The sequence below is a fragment of the Nanorana parkeri genome, unplaced genomic scaffold, assembly GCF_000935625.1.
Source record: "Nanorana parkeri isolate BGI_ZX_2015 unplaced genomic scaffold, ASM93562v1 scaffold13, whole genome shotgun sequence".
NCBI classification, from domain to species: Eukaryota; Metazoa; Chordata; class Amphibia; order Anura; family Dicroglossidae; genus Nanorana; species Nanorana parkeri.
In genome coordinates, this window is record NW_017306281.1 from 1031192 (window position 1) to 1048681 (window position 17490).

The 17490-nt window shown below is 40.5% G+C and overlaps 1 protein-coding gene across 2 annotated transcripts in view; it reads left to right on the forward strand.

Moving 5' to 3' along the window:
* Positions 1 to 15100, forward strand: part of BCL7A (BCL tumor suppressor 7A) — a 28674-nt gene extending 13574 nt beyond the window's left edge. For both annotated transcript variants that reach the window (XM_018557076.1, XM_018557084.1), the window contains 4 exons: positions 5508 to 5604; positions 7527 to 7691; positions 11378 to 11496; positions 14028 to 15100. In XM_018557076.1, the coding sequence (XP_018412578.1) occupies positions 5508 to 5604; positions 7527 to 7691; positions 11378 to 11496; positions 14028 to 14102 (456 nt within the window). In that variant the 3' untranslated portion in view covers positions 14103 to 15100. The remainder of the gene's footprint in view (positions 1 to 5507; positions 5605 to 7526; positions 7692 to 11377; positions 11497 to 14027) is intronic.
* Positions 15101 to 17490: the final 2390 nt, after the last annotated feature.

Genomic DNA, 17490 nt, shown 5'->3' on the forward strand with positions numbered 1-17490 from the left:
TACTTTTTCCATCGGATAGTAGAAAATAACCCCCCCCCCCGCCCCGTGGTGCTTATATACCTCCAAAAGAAAGCTCCATCTGTCCCCAAAAAATGTTAACATAATTTGCAGGGCTATGGTCTGGTCATGCTGACTGGTGACAGTTTTGACTGACTGGTGAGACACCCTAAACGTTTTCAAGCCCTGCATACTGCACTGTAGCAGGAAGGTTTTGAAGGTTGCTGTTCAGGCACCTCATAATAAACCTCTCCTGTTCGTGTGCTGTATATATGTACCAAGGTGTTTGTTTTTTTTTAGGGATGCACAGATACTTGGCATTTTCATGAGAACTACCAGGGTTGCAGCGGTTGCAGCTGGGACCTGGCTCTGGCGCTCCACCACTGTCCTGAAATCATTAGTCTGTATTGATTTAGGAAAAACTGTCACATGACAATAAACAAAAATGTATCAGTACTCGGCAAGTACCAGTACTCGTAAAACTGGTATCTGTGGATCACTTTATTTATAAAAACAAAATCGTACATTAAAACAGATGTACAAATCCTAGGTGCTCAGTGTGCTCCTTACAAATGACAGCTGCCTCCTAATTTTTGAATTTTTCTCTAGTGTAGTCTTGGAGCTCAAAAGTATCTGTACTTGTACTCGTACTTGGTATCTGTGCAACCCTAGTTTTTTGATATTTTTTTTTTTTTTTTCCTGCTGCTGATTTTTTTTTTTTTTTTTCCTGCTGCTGCTGCTGTCTCTATTGCAGATGTCCTCTTGCTTTTGTCCCAGAGACCGGGGCATATAAAATGAGAAATCTGGCATACAGACAGCAATTTAAAAACCTTTTTAATGTTTTAAACTAAGGTGGGCAAACTCTGGCGCCCCCTGCTGTGTGAAACTACAAATCCCACCAGGCATCTGCCTTTGGGAGCCATGCATGTGGCGGTCAGTCTTGCCATGCCTAATGGGATTTGTAGTTCTGCCTGAGCTGGAGGGCCGGAGTTTGCCTACCCCTGTTTTAAACATTCCCCACTCTGTCTAAAATTTAAAAGAATGGCTGCAGTTGAACTAGAACATCAATCCTGATCAAATAATCACAGATTCTCTACTGAAGGGCTTGAAAAGCGGTTTAGGGAGACCAGGCTAGTCAGTGGCTGTGTCTGAACAATAATCCTCCCATTTGTAGAGACTTGTGACTGCTTTCTTCATGTTGAGCATATGATGGATTGGAGAATGTTTTTGTTTTTATTCTTCTGTGTCCCTCAGGCCATATTTAACCATAATATTGCAATGAAGGTCTTTGTTTTAGGGTACAGGTCTGCATTAACCCCTATACAAAAACGGTGTGCTGGTGACATTATTCTTCTTTTCTGTGATTTACACGGTGCCTTCCGTGGTCACTACAAGCACCCGGTAAGGAGTGCAGCAAGACATCCTGTTTCTAGTATTTACCCGACGTGACCCCGTCTTTTATATTTTACCAAAAATATGGGTAAGAATAAATGTTTTATAACAACATAGGGGAAACTTTTTTTTTTAAATTTACATTACTTTTTCATATATAGTTTAAAAAAATACCCCCCGTGGTGCTTATATACCTCCAAAAGAAAGCTCCATCTGTCCCCAAAAAATGTTAACATAATTTGCAGGGCTATGGTCTGGTCATGCTGACTGGTGACAGTTTTGACTGACTGGTGAGACACCCTAAACGTTTTCAAGCCCTGCATACTGCACTGTAGCAGGAAGGTTTTGAAGGTTGCTGTTCAGGCACCTCATAATAAACCTCTCCTGTTCGTGTGCTGTATATATGTACCAAGGTGTTTGTTTTTTTTTAGGGATGCACAGATACTTGGCATTTTCATGAGAACTACCAGGGTTGCAGCGGTTGCAGCTGGGACCTGGCTCTGGCGCTCCACCACTGTCCTGAAATCATTAGTCTGTATTGATTTAGGAAAAACTGTCACATGACAATAAACAAAAATGTATCAGTACTCGGCAAGTACCAGTACTCGTAAAACTGGTATCTGTGGATCACTTTATTTATAAAAACAAAATCGTACATTAAAACAGATGTACAAATCCTAGGTGCTCAGTGTGCTCCTTACAAATGACAGCTGCCTCCTAATTTTTGAATTTTTCTCTAGTGTAGTCTTGGAGCTCAAAAGTATCTGTACTTGTACTCGTACTTGGTATCTGTGCAACCCTAGTTTTTTTATATTTTTTTTTTTTTTTTCCTGCTGCTGCTGCTGTCTCTATTGCAGATGTCCTCTTGCTTTTGTCCCAGAGACCGGGGCATATAAAATGAGAAATCTGGCATACAGACAGCAATTTAAAAACCTTTTTAATGTTTTAAACTAAGGTGGGCAAACTCTGGCGCCCCCTGCTGTGTGAAACTACAAATCCCACCAGGCATCTGCCTTTGGGAGCCATGCATGTGGCGGTCAGTCTTGCCATGCCTAATGGGATTTGTAGTTCTGCCTGAGCTGGAGGGCCGGAGTTTGCCTACCCCTGTTTTAAACATTCCCCACTCTGTCTAAAATTTAAAAGAATGGCTGCAGTTGAACTAGAACATCAATCCTGATCAAATAATCACAGATTCTCTACTGAAGGGCTTGAAAAGCGGTTTAGGGAGACCAGGCTAGTCAGTGGCTGTGTCTGAACAATAATCCTCCCATTTGTAGAGACTTGTGACTGCTTTCTTCATGTTGAGCATATGATGGATTGGAGAATGTTTTTGTTTTTATTCTTCTGTGTCCCTCAGGCCATATTTAACCATAATATTGCAATGAAGGTCTTTGTTTTAGGGTACAGGTCTGCATTAACCCCTTTCTGCAATGGATGTAAGGGTTACGCTGAAGGAGAACTGCATGCCGCAGGCCAGCTAAGTAACGCTTACGTTCTCAACATTCCCTTAGGCTATAGGTTCAGTCTCTATGGTGACTACAGGGGTGTGGACATTTTTGAAAAAACTACTTTTCCATGGATTCACGCGGGGCCCGAATCTACTTGTCCCTCATGACAATCTACTTGTCCTGATACCAAAAAAAATGTTTTTAACCAAAACCGTATTTAGCATTGCTAAGAAGCGCTTCTCATTGGTCAGTGCCGTCAGCTGACCACGTTGACCAACGAGTGCTTGCAATTTGCGAGTGAAATTCAGAATACATGGAACAGGTACAGATAGTACATACTTTCAAAGCTGTAAGTAACAAAAATAACTAAAGTGAAAAAAAATAAAAATGGTTCAAGCAGATTAATGATGAGATCTATATATCATATAAATATATCAGGTAAGGTGTAATGTGCAATTCTACAACAGGTTATTCCTGCAGGCATTCTTAGAGAAACAATAGTGGCATTGGGTTAGTTTTTAATGTTTTTAGCATTTTAAACTTTAATACATTTTTTTTAATATAAAATCTTTATTTTACAGATAAGATTTCATACTGGTTGGCAGAACATATTAAGGGCTAGTACACACCAGATGCAGTTGTGATGCAGACTGTTCAGCCAAAATACATCAGAATGCTTTCCTATGGGATTTCTGGTTCTCTGTTCACACCAGTGCAGTCTGCTCCGATGCAGTCAGAAAAAAATACTGCTTGTCCTATTTTAGATGCAACGGAATGCATAAAAACGCATGCAGACGGATGCAAACACACTGGAAAACCCTTGAAATCCCATTTTTAGCAAAAAAACCTGCATCAATCGCTGTGTGAACTAGACCTCAAAAGCCCTGACAGCTCATAGCTTATTTCTTTAAGTAGTTTTATATCCCCTGTAATTGAAATCTGTACGAAGGGATAGAGGGGGTCTGTTTGAAATTTGAGTTTGAGCTATTCAGCCCTGAAAACAAGCACGTCCCAGTAATCATTTGTAAAGGGCATATAGCTTCACCTGAGAAAGAAAACATTTCTATTTTTTTTTTCTTTTTTCAGTCCCCTTCCCTAACTGGAGTGTAGACTGCAATAAAATCTTGAAAGCAGCTGTAACCTGTCTGTGCTGTATAAGTATGTGCCCCTTAGAAAGATTTGTCCTTCGTGACCACCATGACTGTAATGTGGATAAGGGCCCAATAAAAACTGACAGATGCCCTATTTCTAAGGTGAACTTGTGCTTTTGCCCAGGAAGGGCAGATAAATAGTTTTATTTAAAGGAGAACTATGGGGTCAGTGTTTTTCCCCATAGTGCTCCTTAGGGTCACGGGAGGACACAAACTAGGATTCTCCCGTGACCCAAAGCTCAGTATACCACGAGCCACAGCTCGCGGTATACTGAGATGCTGCAGCCGGGACGGAACGCGACAATACTGTCTGGATCCACCCAGCTGCGGGATTGACAGCTGGCTCTGCCTATACAGAGGCAGAGACAGCTGTGCCCTCCCCCGTCCGTTTCGCCAGTCAGCGCTGGAGGATCGGAGAGGGGAGGGAGGGAATCCCTGCAGGGAGCCATGTGACTGCAAGGCTTTATTACAGTGACAGTCACGGCTCTCTGCAGGGATAAATCGAGAAGTGAGCGAGCGACGGTATGTGTTCGCGCACTTCCCAATCTACTGAGCTGACCTGTGACCGTTTCATTGTCACAGGTCGGCTCAGATTATGAGGCTGAGTGAAAATCACTCGCCTCATAGTTCTCCTTTTAAATTGTCATCCTCCCAAGCTGCACATACTCAACTTTTGTTGTGCCCTCAGGAATGCATCACTAGGATCACTGCTATAGAATATGGGGAGCACCTGAATCGCAACCCCTCGTGCCAGCTGATTGACTACTCAGGGCAGTTAAATCAACCTGTTGATTTTCCCATCCTGGCAAAAACACAACTTGCTTTTTAAAGTGACGCTAAACTCAGGAGTTAAATCTTAAAAATACCTTAACTAATAACAATGTATGTTATTTGTGTATAACTCAGCTGTAGATCATCAAATCATCTCTGAATTCATGCTGACACTGTCCTTCCTTCTGGGGGGGGGTGACTACTTTTGTTCCCCATGGTCACTGTGTGTGTTGTAAAGTAACCACAGGACTTGTGTTTTAGCCTTTCCCTAGTCTACAAATCTCCTTTTTACAGTTCTATCTGTTGCATATTTTTCCTTTCTACTGTAATAAAACCTTGCAGTTATGTTGCATCATGAGGTAATTCTGCTAGCAAGATTAAATCCAACCAGCACTGCCAAACTAATAATTGGGTTAGCTTTAGGTAATTATTCAAGGCTGCAGTTGGAAATGAGAAGAGTTGGAACTGTTGGATTAAATAAAGTAGTAGTAATTTCCATATGCCATAGCTATGAATGACTGATGTAGGCTGACCCAGGTTTTTGTACCATTTAGCCGTGCAGAGCTGCTACTGCCGGGATGCAGCTGTGTATTTCCAATGTCTAACTTGTGTGACTTTCCTTCCATCTTTTCTCTTAACAGATCTATCTGCAGTTTTCTCATTGTGGTCTATGTTGTGGATATTGGCTATTTCTCTGCATGAAGAATTCAGTAGCCAAATTTATGTTTTTGTTTTTTTTTATTTGCAGAAGACCAAAAACAAGAAGAAAACAAAAGATGAGAAATGTGGCTCAGAACTGACCACCCCAGAAAACAGTTCCTCTCCTGGCATGATGGATATGCAGGGTGAGCATCGACCGTGTCATACACTAGTGCAGTATATGTTGTCCTGTCTCATGATAGGTGTTCTGTTTACCATAGAAGATGTATTACTACACAAGTATTCCACATATTCTTGTACACTAATGCTCAAATGTTTATACTGTCAGTCCCCAATTGTCAGATGCTATTTTTGCTAAGATACTAATTCGCAATTTGTCATGGCTTTGGAATCCAAACATGATATGGTTACCTGGAAAGCGGGGTAGATCAAGGACATTTTAAAATTGAGTGATGTACCTGTTTTGGGGTGAGTTGACTAATAGTGACCTCTACTCCCTCCCATTACGCTCCCTGAACACATATAGCTGATTGGTAAAGCTCTGCAGATATTGACAGAGGTGTGTGTGTGAAGGAAATGGCTTCATATAGATAAATATTTCCCCTCCCCCTCTCACTCTGAGTAATGCATCCCCTGCTCTACAATGGGGGAGTAGAGTAGAGATGAGGGTGGGTCAGACAAATTGGATAGACAGGGCATTGAATATGACATCTTGTGCTATTTATGTAACCATTGTCGAGTTCTGTAGGCAGCGCTTGGTACAGCCCCTGATCTATGTCCCTACCACACTTACAACTAGGGCTGCAACAACTAATCGACATAATCGATTATTGAAAAAGTTGTCAACTTTTTCAATAATCGATTAATCGGCTTCCGATCAGTTGGCCCTGTTCACAGCTCCGCACGCTGTGCGCCGCACCTCCTCCCCACCTCGCGCTCGCCGCTGCCAGACCCGCTCGCATTCACGCGCCACACGCCGCACCTCCTCCCCGCGTCACATTTCCTGCCCATCCACATCCACGATCGGCAAGGGACGCGGGGAGATGTAGTAAGGAGGAGCAGGTGTTGCTGGGATTTGTATTTCTCTATAGCTGATGGTACATTGTGCTGTATATTATACATAGGAATACAAATCCCACAAATACATTATACACTGTATGTATAATGTATTGCTGGGATTTGTTGTACTCCTCTATAGCTGGTGATATTCTGTATTGCGCTGTACAGAGGACTACAAGTCACAGCAATAATACATTATACAGTGCAATGCGGAATACCACCAGCTATAGAGGAGTACAACAAATCCCAGCAATAATACATTATAAAGTGTTACAATGCTAAATACCACCAGCTATACAGGACTACAAAACCTAGCAATAGTACATTATACAGCGCAATGCGGAATACCACCAGCTATAGAGGACTACAACAAATCCCAGCAATAGTACGTTATAAAGTGGTATAATGCTAAATACCACCAGCTATACAGGACTACAAAACCTAGCAATAGTACATTATGCAGCGCAATGCAGAATACCGCCAGCTATATTGTACTATTGCTAGGATGTGTTGTATTCCTCTGAATATAGCTGGCGGTATTCTGCATTGCGCTGTATAATGTGCTTTTGTAGTCCTCTATAGCCAGTGCCATTCTGCATGCATTGCTGTATAATTTTACACTTTCCATTTCACTATATTGCACACCACACTATCTTTTTTTCTTTTTTACTTCCACCGCTCAAGCTTGCTCCTGTGATGGACTACAACCTCAATACAAACTAGTAGTCCCATCACTGGAGCCATTTTTAAACTTTATTTTATTGTTTATCCGATTAACCGATTAATCGAACCTAATAATCGGCTAACTAATCGATTTTGAAAATAATCGTTAGCTGCAGCTCTACTTACAACTCACTCATTATCCTAGCAACTAAGAGAACTTTATTGAAAATTAGGCTGATAGTGGTCAGGGCATAGCACCTCTGGAATTCCACCGATGGGGGTGGGAGCTGTCAGATTCCTCCTGACCTCTTCTTGATAGTAATGATGTCCACAACCTGTGCCCTACCACTTCTTAATTACCTAATAATAGTTTCTTTCGTTTCAGATGATAATAGCAACCAGAGTTCTATAGCGGATGCATCGCCTGTGAAACAGGAGAACAGCAGCACTTGCAGCCCTGCCCCAGAAAACCTTAACACCCAGGCAGACAGCACTGAGTTGAAGTCTGAGGAGGCTAATTCTAATGCCAGTGAGCACCAAGATTCTGAAGGTGATACTACGTAAAATCCTTTGTGGTGTTACTGAAGTCTAGGTTTCAGTTGGAAGACCTGACTATTGTGTATTTTGATACATTGTAGATGTATTGTTAATATTTGCATGTAAATTATCCATACCTGGACAGTTTGAATTATCTGCAATTGTTGTAAGTTTGCAATGCCACCTAATACTGTGAACTGCCAGTGTAGACACAGTGAAAATAAAATGGCCTTTTGTTGTTTTCTTCTATGAGGTTAAAGAGCAGGAATTGTAATATGTATTTGGAAAGGATGTTTGTTATACTACCTTGGTTCTAAATGACTGCTATTGTAATCTTCATTATCTGTGAATAATGTAATAAAAAAAAAGCTCCAAATGAAGAGATGTAAAGCTGCACGCGGCTTCCAATCTCTCATACAAAACTTAACTGGATAAGTGTTGGAGACTCCACCTGTCCCTCGCCTCTGAACTGTTTCGCACCTTACTGCAGCTTAATCCACATTTATGGAAATTGCGTTGTATGAAAATGTCATTAATATCTGGGTGTTATTGCAGTTGTTTGCAATCGTAAAGCTCTTTCATCACAATGAATGCAGAAAATTGACTACCGCTTCTCTGCGTCATTCACCCTAATGCAACTGTAATTCAAATCCTTTGAGCTAAAAGCTTTGGGATTTTCAGGCCAGCTGTATCGAAGCAAAAGGCCCAGCCTGTACACAAATGGTATCCACCACAGTTATAGAAGTACTTCTAACAGCTGAGGATATACATGAGAATATGTATTAGATTACCATAATTCTGAGGTTGTTTTCCTCAAATTGATTTTGAGCTGTAACCAAGGAAAAGATAATAGTTTTGAGATCCACTTTGATCACGAGCAATACACTAATTGAGATATATAGTAACATACAGTCATGGTCAAAACTATTGGCACCCCTGCATTTCTGTCAGGTAATACACCACTTCGCGCAGAAAATTGTTGCAATTACAAATGTTTAGGCATTCTCGTGTTTTTCTTTTGTTTGTATTGGTATGAGACAAAAAAGTGGAGAGAAAAAAAAGCCAAATCTGACACATTCCACCCAAAACTCAAAAAATGGACTGGACAAAATTATTGGCACCTTCTCCAAATTGCAAGAAATAATTTCACTCCAAGTTTTTGTGGAAAAGCGCAATCTCAAGGTTATAAGTCCATTTCCTTAGATCTTAATGTTCCTGTGTGCACTGTTCGCAACAATGTCAAGAAGTTTACAGCCTGTGGCACTGCAGCTAATCTCCCTGGATGTGGACGAAAGAGAACAATTGATCAAAGATTGCAAGGAAGGATTGTTCGAATGGTGGACAAAAACCCTCAATCGACTTCCAGACAAATTCCTGCTGACCTTCAGGCACACAGGGTACAGCTGTATCAGCTTGCACTATACGTCACCATCTAAATGAAAAGGGATGCTATGGTAGGATACCCAGGAGGACCTCACTGCTGACACAGAAACATAAAAAAGTCAGATTGGAGTTTGCCAAAACTTACCTGAGGAAGCCAAAATCCTTTTGGGAGAATGTCCTGTGGACAGACGAAACAAAATGACAGCTTTTTGGTAAAGCCCATCATTCTACTGTTTTCAGAAAAAGAAATGAGGCCTTTTAATGAAAAAAAAATAGTCAAACATGGTGGAGGTTCACTGATGTTTTGGGGTTGCTTTGCTGCTTCAGGCACTGGATGTCCTGACTATGTGCATGGTATTATGAAATCTAAAGACTACCCAAGAATTCTGGGGTGCAATGTTGTGCCCAGTTTCAGAAAGTTGGGTCTCCATCAAAGGTTATGGGCCTTACAGCAGGACAATGACCCAAAGCACACGTCAAAAAGCACCCAGACATGGTTTCAGTACTGGACTGGCCAGCAATGAGTCTAGATCGGAATCCCATAGAGCACCTGTGGAGAGATCTCAAAACAGCAGTTGGGAGAAGGAACCCCTCCAATCTCGGAGACCTGGAGCATCTGGCGACAGAAGAGTGGTCCAGAAATTCTGTGGAGAGGTGTAAGAAATTAATTGATGGTTACAGGAAGCGATTGATTGCCATTATTTTTTTCCAAAGGTTGTGCTACCAAATATTGAGGTTGCCAATAATTTTGTCCAGTCCATTTTTTGGGTGGAATGTGTCAGATTTGGCTTTGTTTTCCCCTCCACTTGTGTCATACCAATACAAACAAAAGAAATAAACATGAGAACGCCTAAACATTTGTAATTGCAACACTTTTCTGTGCGAAGTGGTGCATTATCTGACAGAAATGCAGGGGTGCCAATATGTTTGGCTATGACTGTAGCTATGTTGATTTTTGTTGTAAACTTCTGGGCTGCTACCGAATATGTTTTAGGCCTTCACACCAAGCGCGTTCCAGGTGCAGAGCAGTTACAGACCGGATCAAAACTGCGTCCAATGTATTCCAATGGTATGTTGGGCTCTAGTTCACACTGCAGCGTTCAGTTCCAGAGCATGTAAAAAAAACTGCAGCAAGCCCTATTTTACCTGCTCTGGAATGCATGCAAACGCATCAAAAATGCATGCAAACGCACTGAAAGCCAATTTAAAACTAATTTTTTTTTTTTTTTTTACAAAAATGGCCCTGAAGGCAGCAAAAACGCAGCACAAGCCACTGCACTGCGTGTGCAGAAACTCATGCAGATCTGGTCTGCATTTAGTGTGAACAAGCCCTTACATAGCCATAGACCAGAATTATTTTTCCTTTTTTAACAACTTGTGTCCCTGAGCCTTTTACTCCCTAAATCCCCTCGAGTTCCAGGATATAATATAGGGATACAGCAGAATAGTAAAGCACAAATTAATATTTGTTTCTCTTTAGGGAAGCTGTATTCTGGCGGTACGTTAAGAGGCACATGGGGAAGAAAAAATTGGTTTGTGTAATATGTTAGCGTAACATTAAGAGGAGATCAAGTTAAGGTTGGGGAGGTCTTTGATAAGCACATCAGCCACTTTTTCATAGCTGTGCTCACACAGCATTTGCAAATGTCACCCAACATACCTGCTGGGGATTCATCCGGGTCAATGGGAATCTGATCTAGCCCCCCATTTTATCTCTACAGCAACAGGATACTTTTAATGATGTAGCCAGCAATAGATCATACAAGCAGTAATCTGTTACTGAAGGTGTTGGCAATGGACCCTGGTTGTCACTGACAGTTGGCACTTCCAGCCATACAAGCCACCCAGACCCGGAGGTGCTGCTGAGTACTGGTGCTGTTATAAAATTGTGCTGCAACAGGTAGCCACTGTCCCTTCTCTATTCTAAAACAACACTTGAGACTTGAGTGGTAAATAATTCTTTAGGTCTGAATACTTCTCTAGAAATGTTCCAGAAAAAGTGGATCATAGTGCTTGACCGCATGCAGAGGCATCTTACCAGTGAAGTACATTTTATGAAATGCAATCATCCTACTGACAAAATGTGATGTGTATTAGGATATTTAACAAGACCGAGCAAAAAATCATGCTCTACAAAGAGAAGTGATCCACTGGAGCCAGAGTTTACTTGTCACTCTTTAGAGCAGTAAAAAAAAAAAAAGATTGCTGATTGATCTGAATAACTTATTGTGCGCTTTTATGTTTAGCAATTCCATCTGATAGAGTTTTGTTTTATTAATAGTGTTTTATGTCCATGCCATTTTTTTTTTTTTTTAGTTACTTCGGGTCAAAATTCACAGTCGTCTGTGGAAAGTTCACTAATGAATTCAGAGAAAACTGAGCTACAATCTTGTGTTGAAAAAGATGCTTCTGCAGAGAACACAAAAAATTTTCAGGTAATGGACAGAACAACGAGCTTCCAATGCATACTGTGTATCTTTTACTTTTAAAAGATTTTTATTTTGTGATACAAAGTTACAATACAGTAACAAAAGTAGATCAGATTCCATCTTGGAGAGCATACATTAAACCCCCACATAGTCCATAAAATGTTGAATCAGGGGGTCAAGGATCTACACGCATATTGTCCTCAAACCTCGTAGTGTCCACCAACTTCGGACTCGTAGCACTAGATACTGTGCATCCTTAAATGGAAAAATACATAAAGGCAATGTATTTGTTCTTTATTCTGAAATACAAATTTCAAACAAGTTAGGTAAATAGGAACTATTGCACTTCCAGCCAGCAGATAGAACTCTGTGCTCCTTTTCATGTTTATCTTTCTGGTCTTGCCTGTGTCATTGATAAAAGCCTATTTACAGAGCTTAATCACTCAAACTGCCCCCTGAAAACATACAGGGTTTTTCACAAAAGGGTGAAGAGTTTGAATTTCAGTAATGTGTGTGGGGTTTTTGTTTTTTTTTAATTTTATTTTTTTATATATAAAATGTTATCACAGAAAGAAGCAAAAAGAGTCTCTCCCATCCTCTGGAACGCATTACCCCAACTTGTCTGTCTATCCCTAAAGACTAATTTATTCAAGGAAGCCTATCTCACCTCTAACCGCTGAACCATCGCGTTCTCAAAAAGTCCATCCCCACACAGCTACCACCTCATGTACCACTTGCCCCTCCCTTTTAGATTGTAAGCCCTCAGGGGCAGGGCCCTCCTTAACTTCTTGTCTTAAATTGTATTGTAATTGTAAAGTCTTCCTTATATTGTAAAGCGCTGCGCAAACTGTTGGCGCTATATAAATCCTGTATAATATTGTAAGGAAACAACACTTAAATTCTTGTGTATGGTCTCTCTTGCTCAGTGTGTCACATTGAGTAGGTCTAAACCAGGAAAAATGAGCTGTGCTTCTGTGATGCACTACAGGCTTTCTGTGAATTTCTGTACATAATCTGTGTTATCAGTAAGCATGGCTAATTTGCTTTCACAAGTGTTGGTTGTATCTAGTGATTTCAGCACCTCCCTTATTTTTAAACAAGATGCTGCTTTTTTTAATTAGGCCAAAGTTCATCTCTGAAGTGAACTGGCTTTCATCCAGCAAACTAAGGCTGCACACTACGTTCTTTCACCGCTGAAGTCGCTGAAGTCTCTGACCTCTGGTGGGGGTAGCTTCCATCTTGTTACTATTGTCACTTTGCATTCCAGTGGCAATACCTATAATATAAGTTATTGGCACGTACATGGGCTGGTCCAGACTGAATGTTACGGTTTTATTACAGTCCTCGTCATTATGATCTCTATATAATCATGTGATAAACCAGTCTGTAAAGTGCACAGTCTTACTGTATGTGTTACTGGGCTTATGCAAGAATCTAAACATTCAGGCTTTAGTGAATATGTGCATGCATACTTGTTTAGGATTTACCCACCACCATGTACAGTATTGCTGTGCAGTATGTTGCCAGAAAAAGGTTTAGATGCGCTGGGAGGTGTGGGGCAGTCCATTGAAAATAAATGGGCTGTCTTAAAGTGTATTTCCACTTTTGAAGCCAAATTGGGATGATATCTATTTTATATTTGTGGATTGAAACCCAATCACTAAAGTCTCATGTAAGCTTTAACATGTTTTTTTTCCCAATAGTTTGAAATCCTCAGCTGTCAATAAAATAATACCTTGTGATCCTTCCATGAAGGTCCTTGGGTAGGCAATGTTTTATAGGTGGACTCTCATTTTTGCTCCTGCATTGCCATTTTGCAACTTCTGCCCCTGATTGAGACTACACAATAGTGTTATGAGTCACCTGCACTCCATACAGCGTTATGACCTTGCAGATTGAAGGTACTCATAGCGATGACACCTTGGCGTGGCGCCCCTGGCTAGTGAAGATCAGCTAGTCACCAGCTCATGCATAATGGAACCATAGATTCTGTCTCAAATTGTATTGAATCATTATCAGTTTGCCATATATAGCCGACGTTTGGGGCCACGCAGGGACCCTTCCTCAGGGCGACATAGTGAAGGGGCCCTGAAACGTCAGCTATATATGACCAATTGTGACCATGTTTCAATAAATGTTGAGACAATCTATGGTTCCATTATGTGTGCTAGCGACTACAAGGGTCTGCGTTAGCACACATTGTGCAGGCATGGTCCACTTTTTGTAGTGAGTGCATGTACACAGAAGGTGGCTGAAAGAGGTTGAAGGAGATCCGCAGCACTGAGTTGCAAAAATGGATGAAACAAAGGGGAAATGGTATTTTATCGAGGGAAAAAAACATGGCAATTGTTTGATACCAGAGCTTGGCAAACTGTTGTTCGGTTAGGGTTTAGTTCACGTTTAGGTATGAGCTGCACTATTTCTTTAGTGTTAAAGTTGTATGTGTACTGATAAGTTTGTCTCCTTTTCACCCATTTACATGTGGGCCATTATTGTGTAATTGTAATAACTATTTTAACTTGTCCCTTCTGATTTAGGATTCTGATGATGGTGCCCCTCCAAGCAAAAAGGCAAAATCTGACAGTTCGGCACAGAACACCGAAGCAGTCTAGACTGTCCAGCTAAACTTCTTCTTTCTTTTATTATTTGGGGTCGGTTTACTGTAAGGTACATTGGTTACTGCAACTATAGAACAGCCTTACTGAAATCTTCGTCTCTTTTAATGAGAATAGAACTCTTTTTATCTTCTCAACCTACAAAGCAAAAATCCAACAATGCCTGGTCCGGAGGCCAGGATTTGAGGAAATGGGAAACTTTCTGTGACAACTCAAAATACCAATGACAGTCTTTTGAAGTGGTTGTTGTTAACACTCAGGAGGGTCTACGCACTGTTTTCTGTAGTCATTTTTACATTTGTGTTGCTGCTGTATATATGTTTTCCATTTTGCTATTTAACATGTAAGATATTTAAAGATGGTACCTGTTCAGTTTTAAGCCTCCATGTGAATTTCCATAATTCTGGTTTTGTTACTGTGCCTTTTTGGTTCTAGGAATTTTAATTTTAATATAAAGTTCCACATATGGTGGATGAATATGTTAAATATTTGTAGCAATTTAAAAAATCATAAGCCATTTTCACTAGTGAGCTGATTACTTTATCGAAGAGTATTTGAATGCCTTTATCACGCACCATTTATCAGCATCCATGCATTCCACAGTCTGGCTGCAACTACTAGTTTAGTTTAACCGCTAACACATCCTAAATCTACTTCCATGTAACTTCTTCCTTCTGTTCCAGGCAGCCAAATCATTCATTTTGTTTTGCTACAGAATCAGTGGTTCATCCATATTTGTAGATTACTCTAAAAAAAAAAAACTGTTTTTAAGATCAAGGGTTTAGTCAAAGCAGTATTTTATTTTTCTCTGCCAACTGCTATATATATATTTTTCTTATTTGATTAAAAAAAAAATCTATATAAATGGATTAATTATTTGTAACTTGTCATTCTAGTTTGATAACATGGGTGGCTCCTACAAAGACAGCCCAGCTTAAGGCCAGTATAAAGCATTACATGTTGATGCTTTGTGTATTTTAGGCTGTGTGCTCATGTTTTTGTTTTAATTGGTATTTTTAGCATCTCATTTTTAAGCTAGCCACACAGTTATTGTCCCAATAATATCATTTTAGACCCTGGTATGCCAGCTGGCCCATACATTTAGGTACACCTAGTTTTCCCATCTGATGGTTATCCTCTTGGATATTGAATGGGGACAAAACCATACCTGCACCTGCCAACTTACACAGTAATTTTTGTTACCAGCATAGTTCCAAATCTGTGATTAACTGTACACCCAAGAATAAGTCCGGGTGTGATAGGCTGGCCCCATCTGCTTGTGTATATCTGTTTTTAATGTGCGATACATTTTGAAGCACGATGATGGGAACACAGCCTTAGTGTAATTCCATTCCATATCGAGCTGCACTATTTTGTATTTGGCTTAAAAGCACTAATGGTTAACTAGTACTATGTTAATTGTGGAGGACTTTTTACAGTTTAAAAGTAGTGACGCTGAACTTTCAATTGGACAAAAGTCTTGCTTTTTACACAATTGTTGATATAATTGACATTTCAGCCCAACAAAATGCTGCCCCAGTGAACTGCAAAACAGGACAATGCTGTCACCCCCGCCCCCCTCTACTTTATTCAGAACTAAAGTTTTTAGATTGTTTTGGCAGGGGTTGGGTCAGTGGACCTGTTGGTACCCTTTTTCATGCATTTCCTGCAGAATTCAATTTGTCATCATTCCTTAAAGAAGAGCTCCAGGCACAAATGTTATTCATCCTTGTAGTGGGGCTACCCCTGCACTGCAAGGATTAGCTGCTCGTTTTTGTCTATGTAAAAAAAAAATTGTTATACTCACCCGATTGGTGGAGCCAGCTAGATGTCACAGCACCCCCTCCTGCCTGTCTCCTCCTCCACTGCAGCAATGGTATAACTCTTGGTGTCCTCACATCCTATACACTGTGTATAGAATGTGATGGCTTAGAGAAGTTGGACCACTGCAGCAGAAGGGACCAGTCTAAGAGCCAGCTCCGAGGATCGAGTGAGTATAACTTTTTTTTTTTTTACCTAGACAAAATAGAGCAGTGTTGGGGTAGCCCGACTGCTAGGGTTAACAAAATGTTTGCCCAGAGTTCTTTAAGCACAGCTGGCACATGGCATCTCCATAGAGAATTCCAAATTGGCTTTCGTAAAGGGAGTTATTTTGCAGTGATATGTTTGTGCATATACATTTTACTTTGCTGTCATTCTGCAGTTTTCTTACACCCTTAGAAGAAATAAGCACCTAACATTGTTACACACACGTTGTTGTCTGGTTTGTAGAAGCTGAACTACTTTTGATGTCTTGCACATTATCAGTTTTAGCCTTGCTTAAACATGGACTGTTTATCTAAATTTGAACCTGTATGAAGGAGAATTTCAGGATGGCGTTGACCAATTTTCCTCAGTAGGAATATACCTCAAGACCTCACAGTAAATGTACATTTTCTGTGTATATATTAAAAAAAGAGCTGTTTCATCATCATCATGATTGCAACATATATGGGGGTAAGATTCTATCTGAGATATGAATGTATCTATACTGTTATACATTGTCCATGTCAAACAATGACTGCTAGAAAGCCATCAATGTGTTCCATTTGAATAGATGTACTAACAAGGAAAGACTGGAAATATGTACAAGTAATCATCGCATGGGATAGTTGCTGATTTATTTGCTTTAACTGCAAAATGTCTGGTTCGGTTTAGATGTTTTTACTTGAAAGCAGTATAACCTGTTGAAAATCTGAGGTGTGCTTCACGGAATGACTATAAGCCCTTATTTTGTATGAAAATAATGGTACCGCATATATAGCTATCACACGTATCCACTCTGGCAGTGAGAGTTGAATAGAATTCTTTATTGTGAAATTAAAACGCATATTTCTTTTAAATGCCCACACGAGGACCAATAATCTGTAGGCTTGGTGCTTTATAGGCCTAATGTTCAGGTAACTGGATCATCTGTGGGCTGTCCTGCCCACTCTTTTAAGATAAGTGTGGGATGTAAAAATCCGTTCATGTGGCTTGAGCCTTACATTCATATGTTGTCTTCATGTCACAGTTTCCATTGTTCCAACACACGTCCTGATTTAGCATGATGAACTTGCAGATGAAATAAGAAGCTGAAGCCTCCTGGAGGCAATTTTCTTAAAACCACTACGTTGGCTTTAAAGCTGCAAATACACTTGCAGGTTTGTTCTCCTTCTCTGAGGTGGGCAAACCAAGTCTACAATTTGGCGAGCCATGGGGATGACCAGATGTTATATATGCAGCTATCCAGGTTTGTCCTAATTGCCCAGATCATGTAGGGAGCAATTGAAACTGTTATTTGACAGCAGCACACCCATGCCAATGTGAGCCTCGAACAATCGCATCTTCTGTTATGTTGAGATGA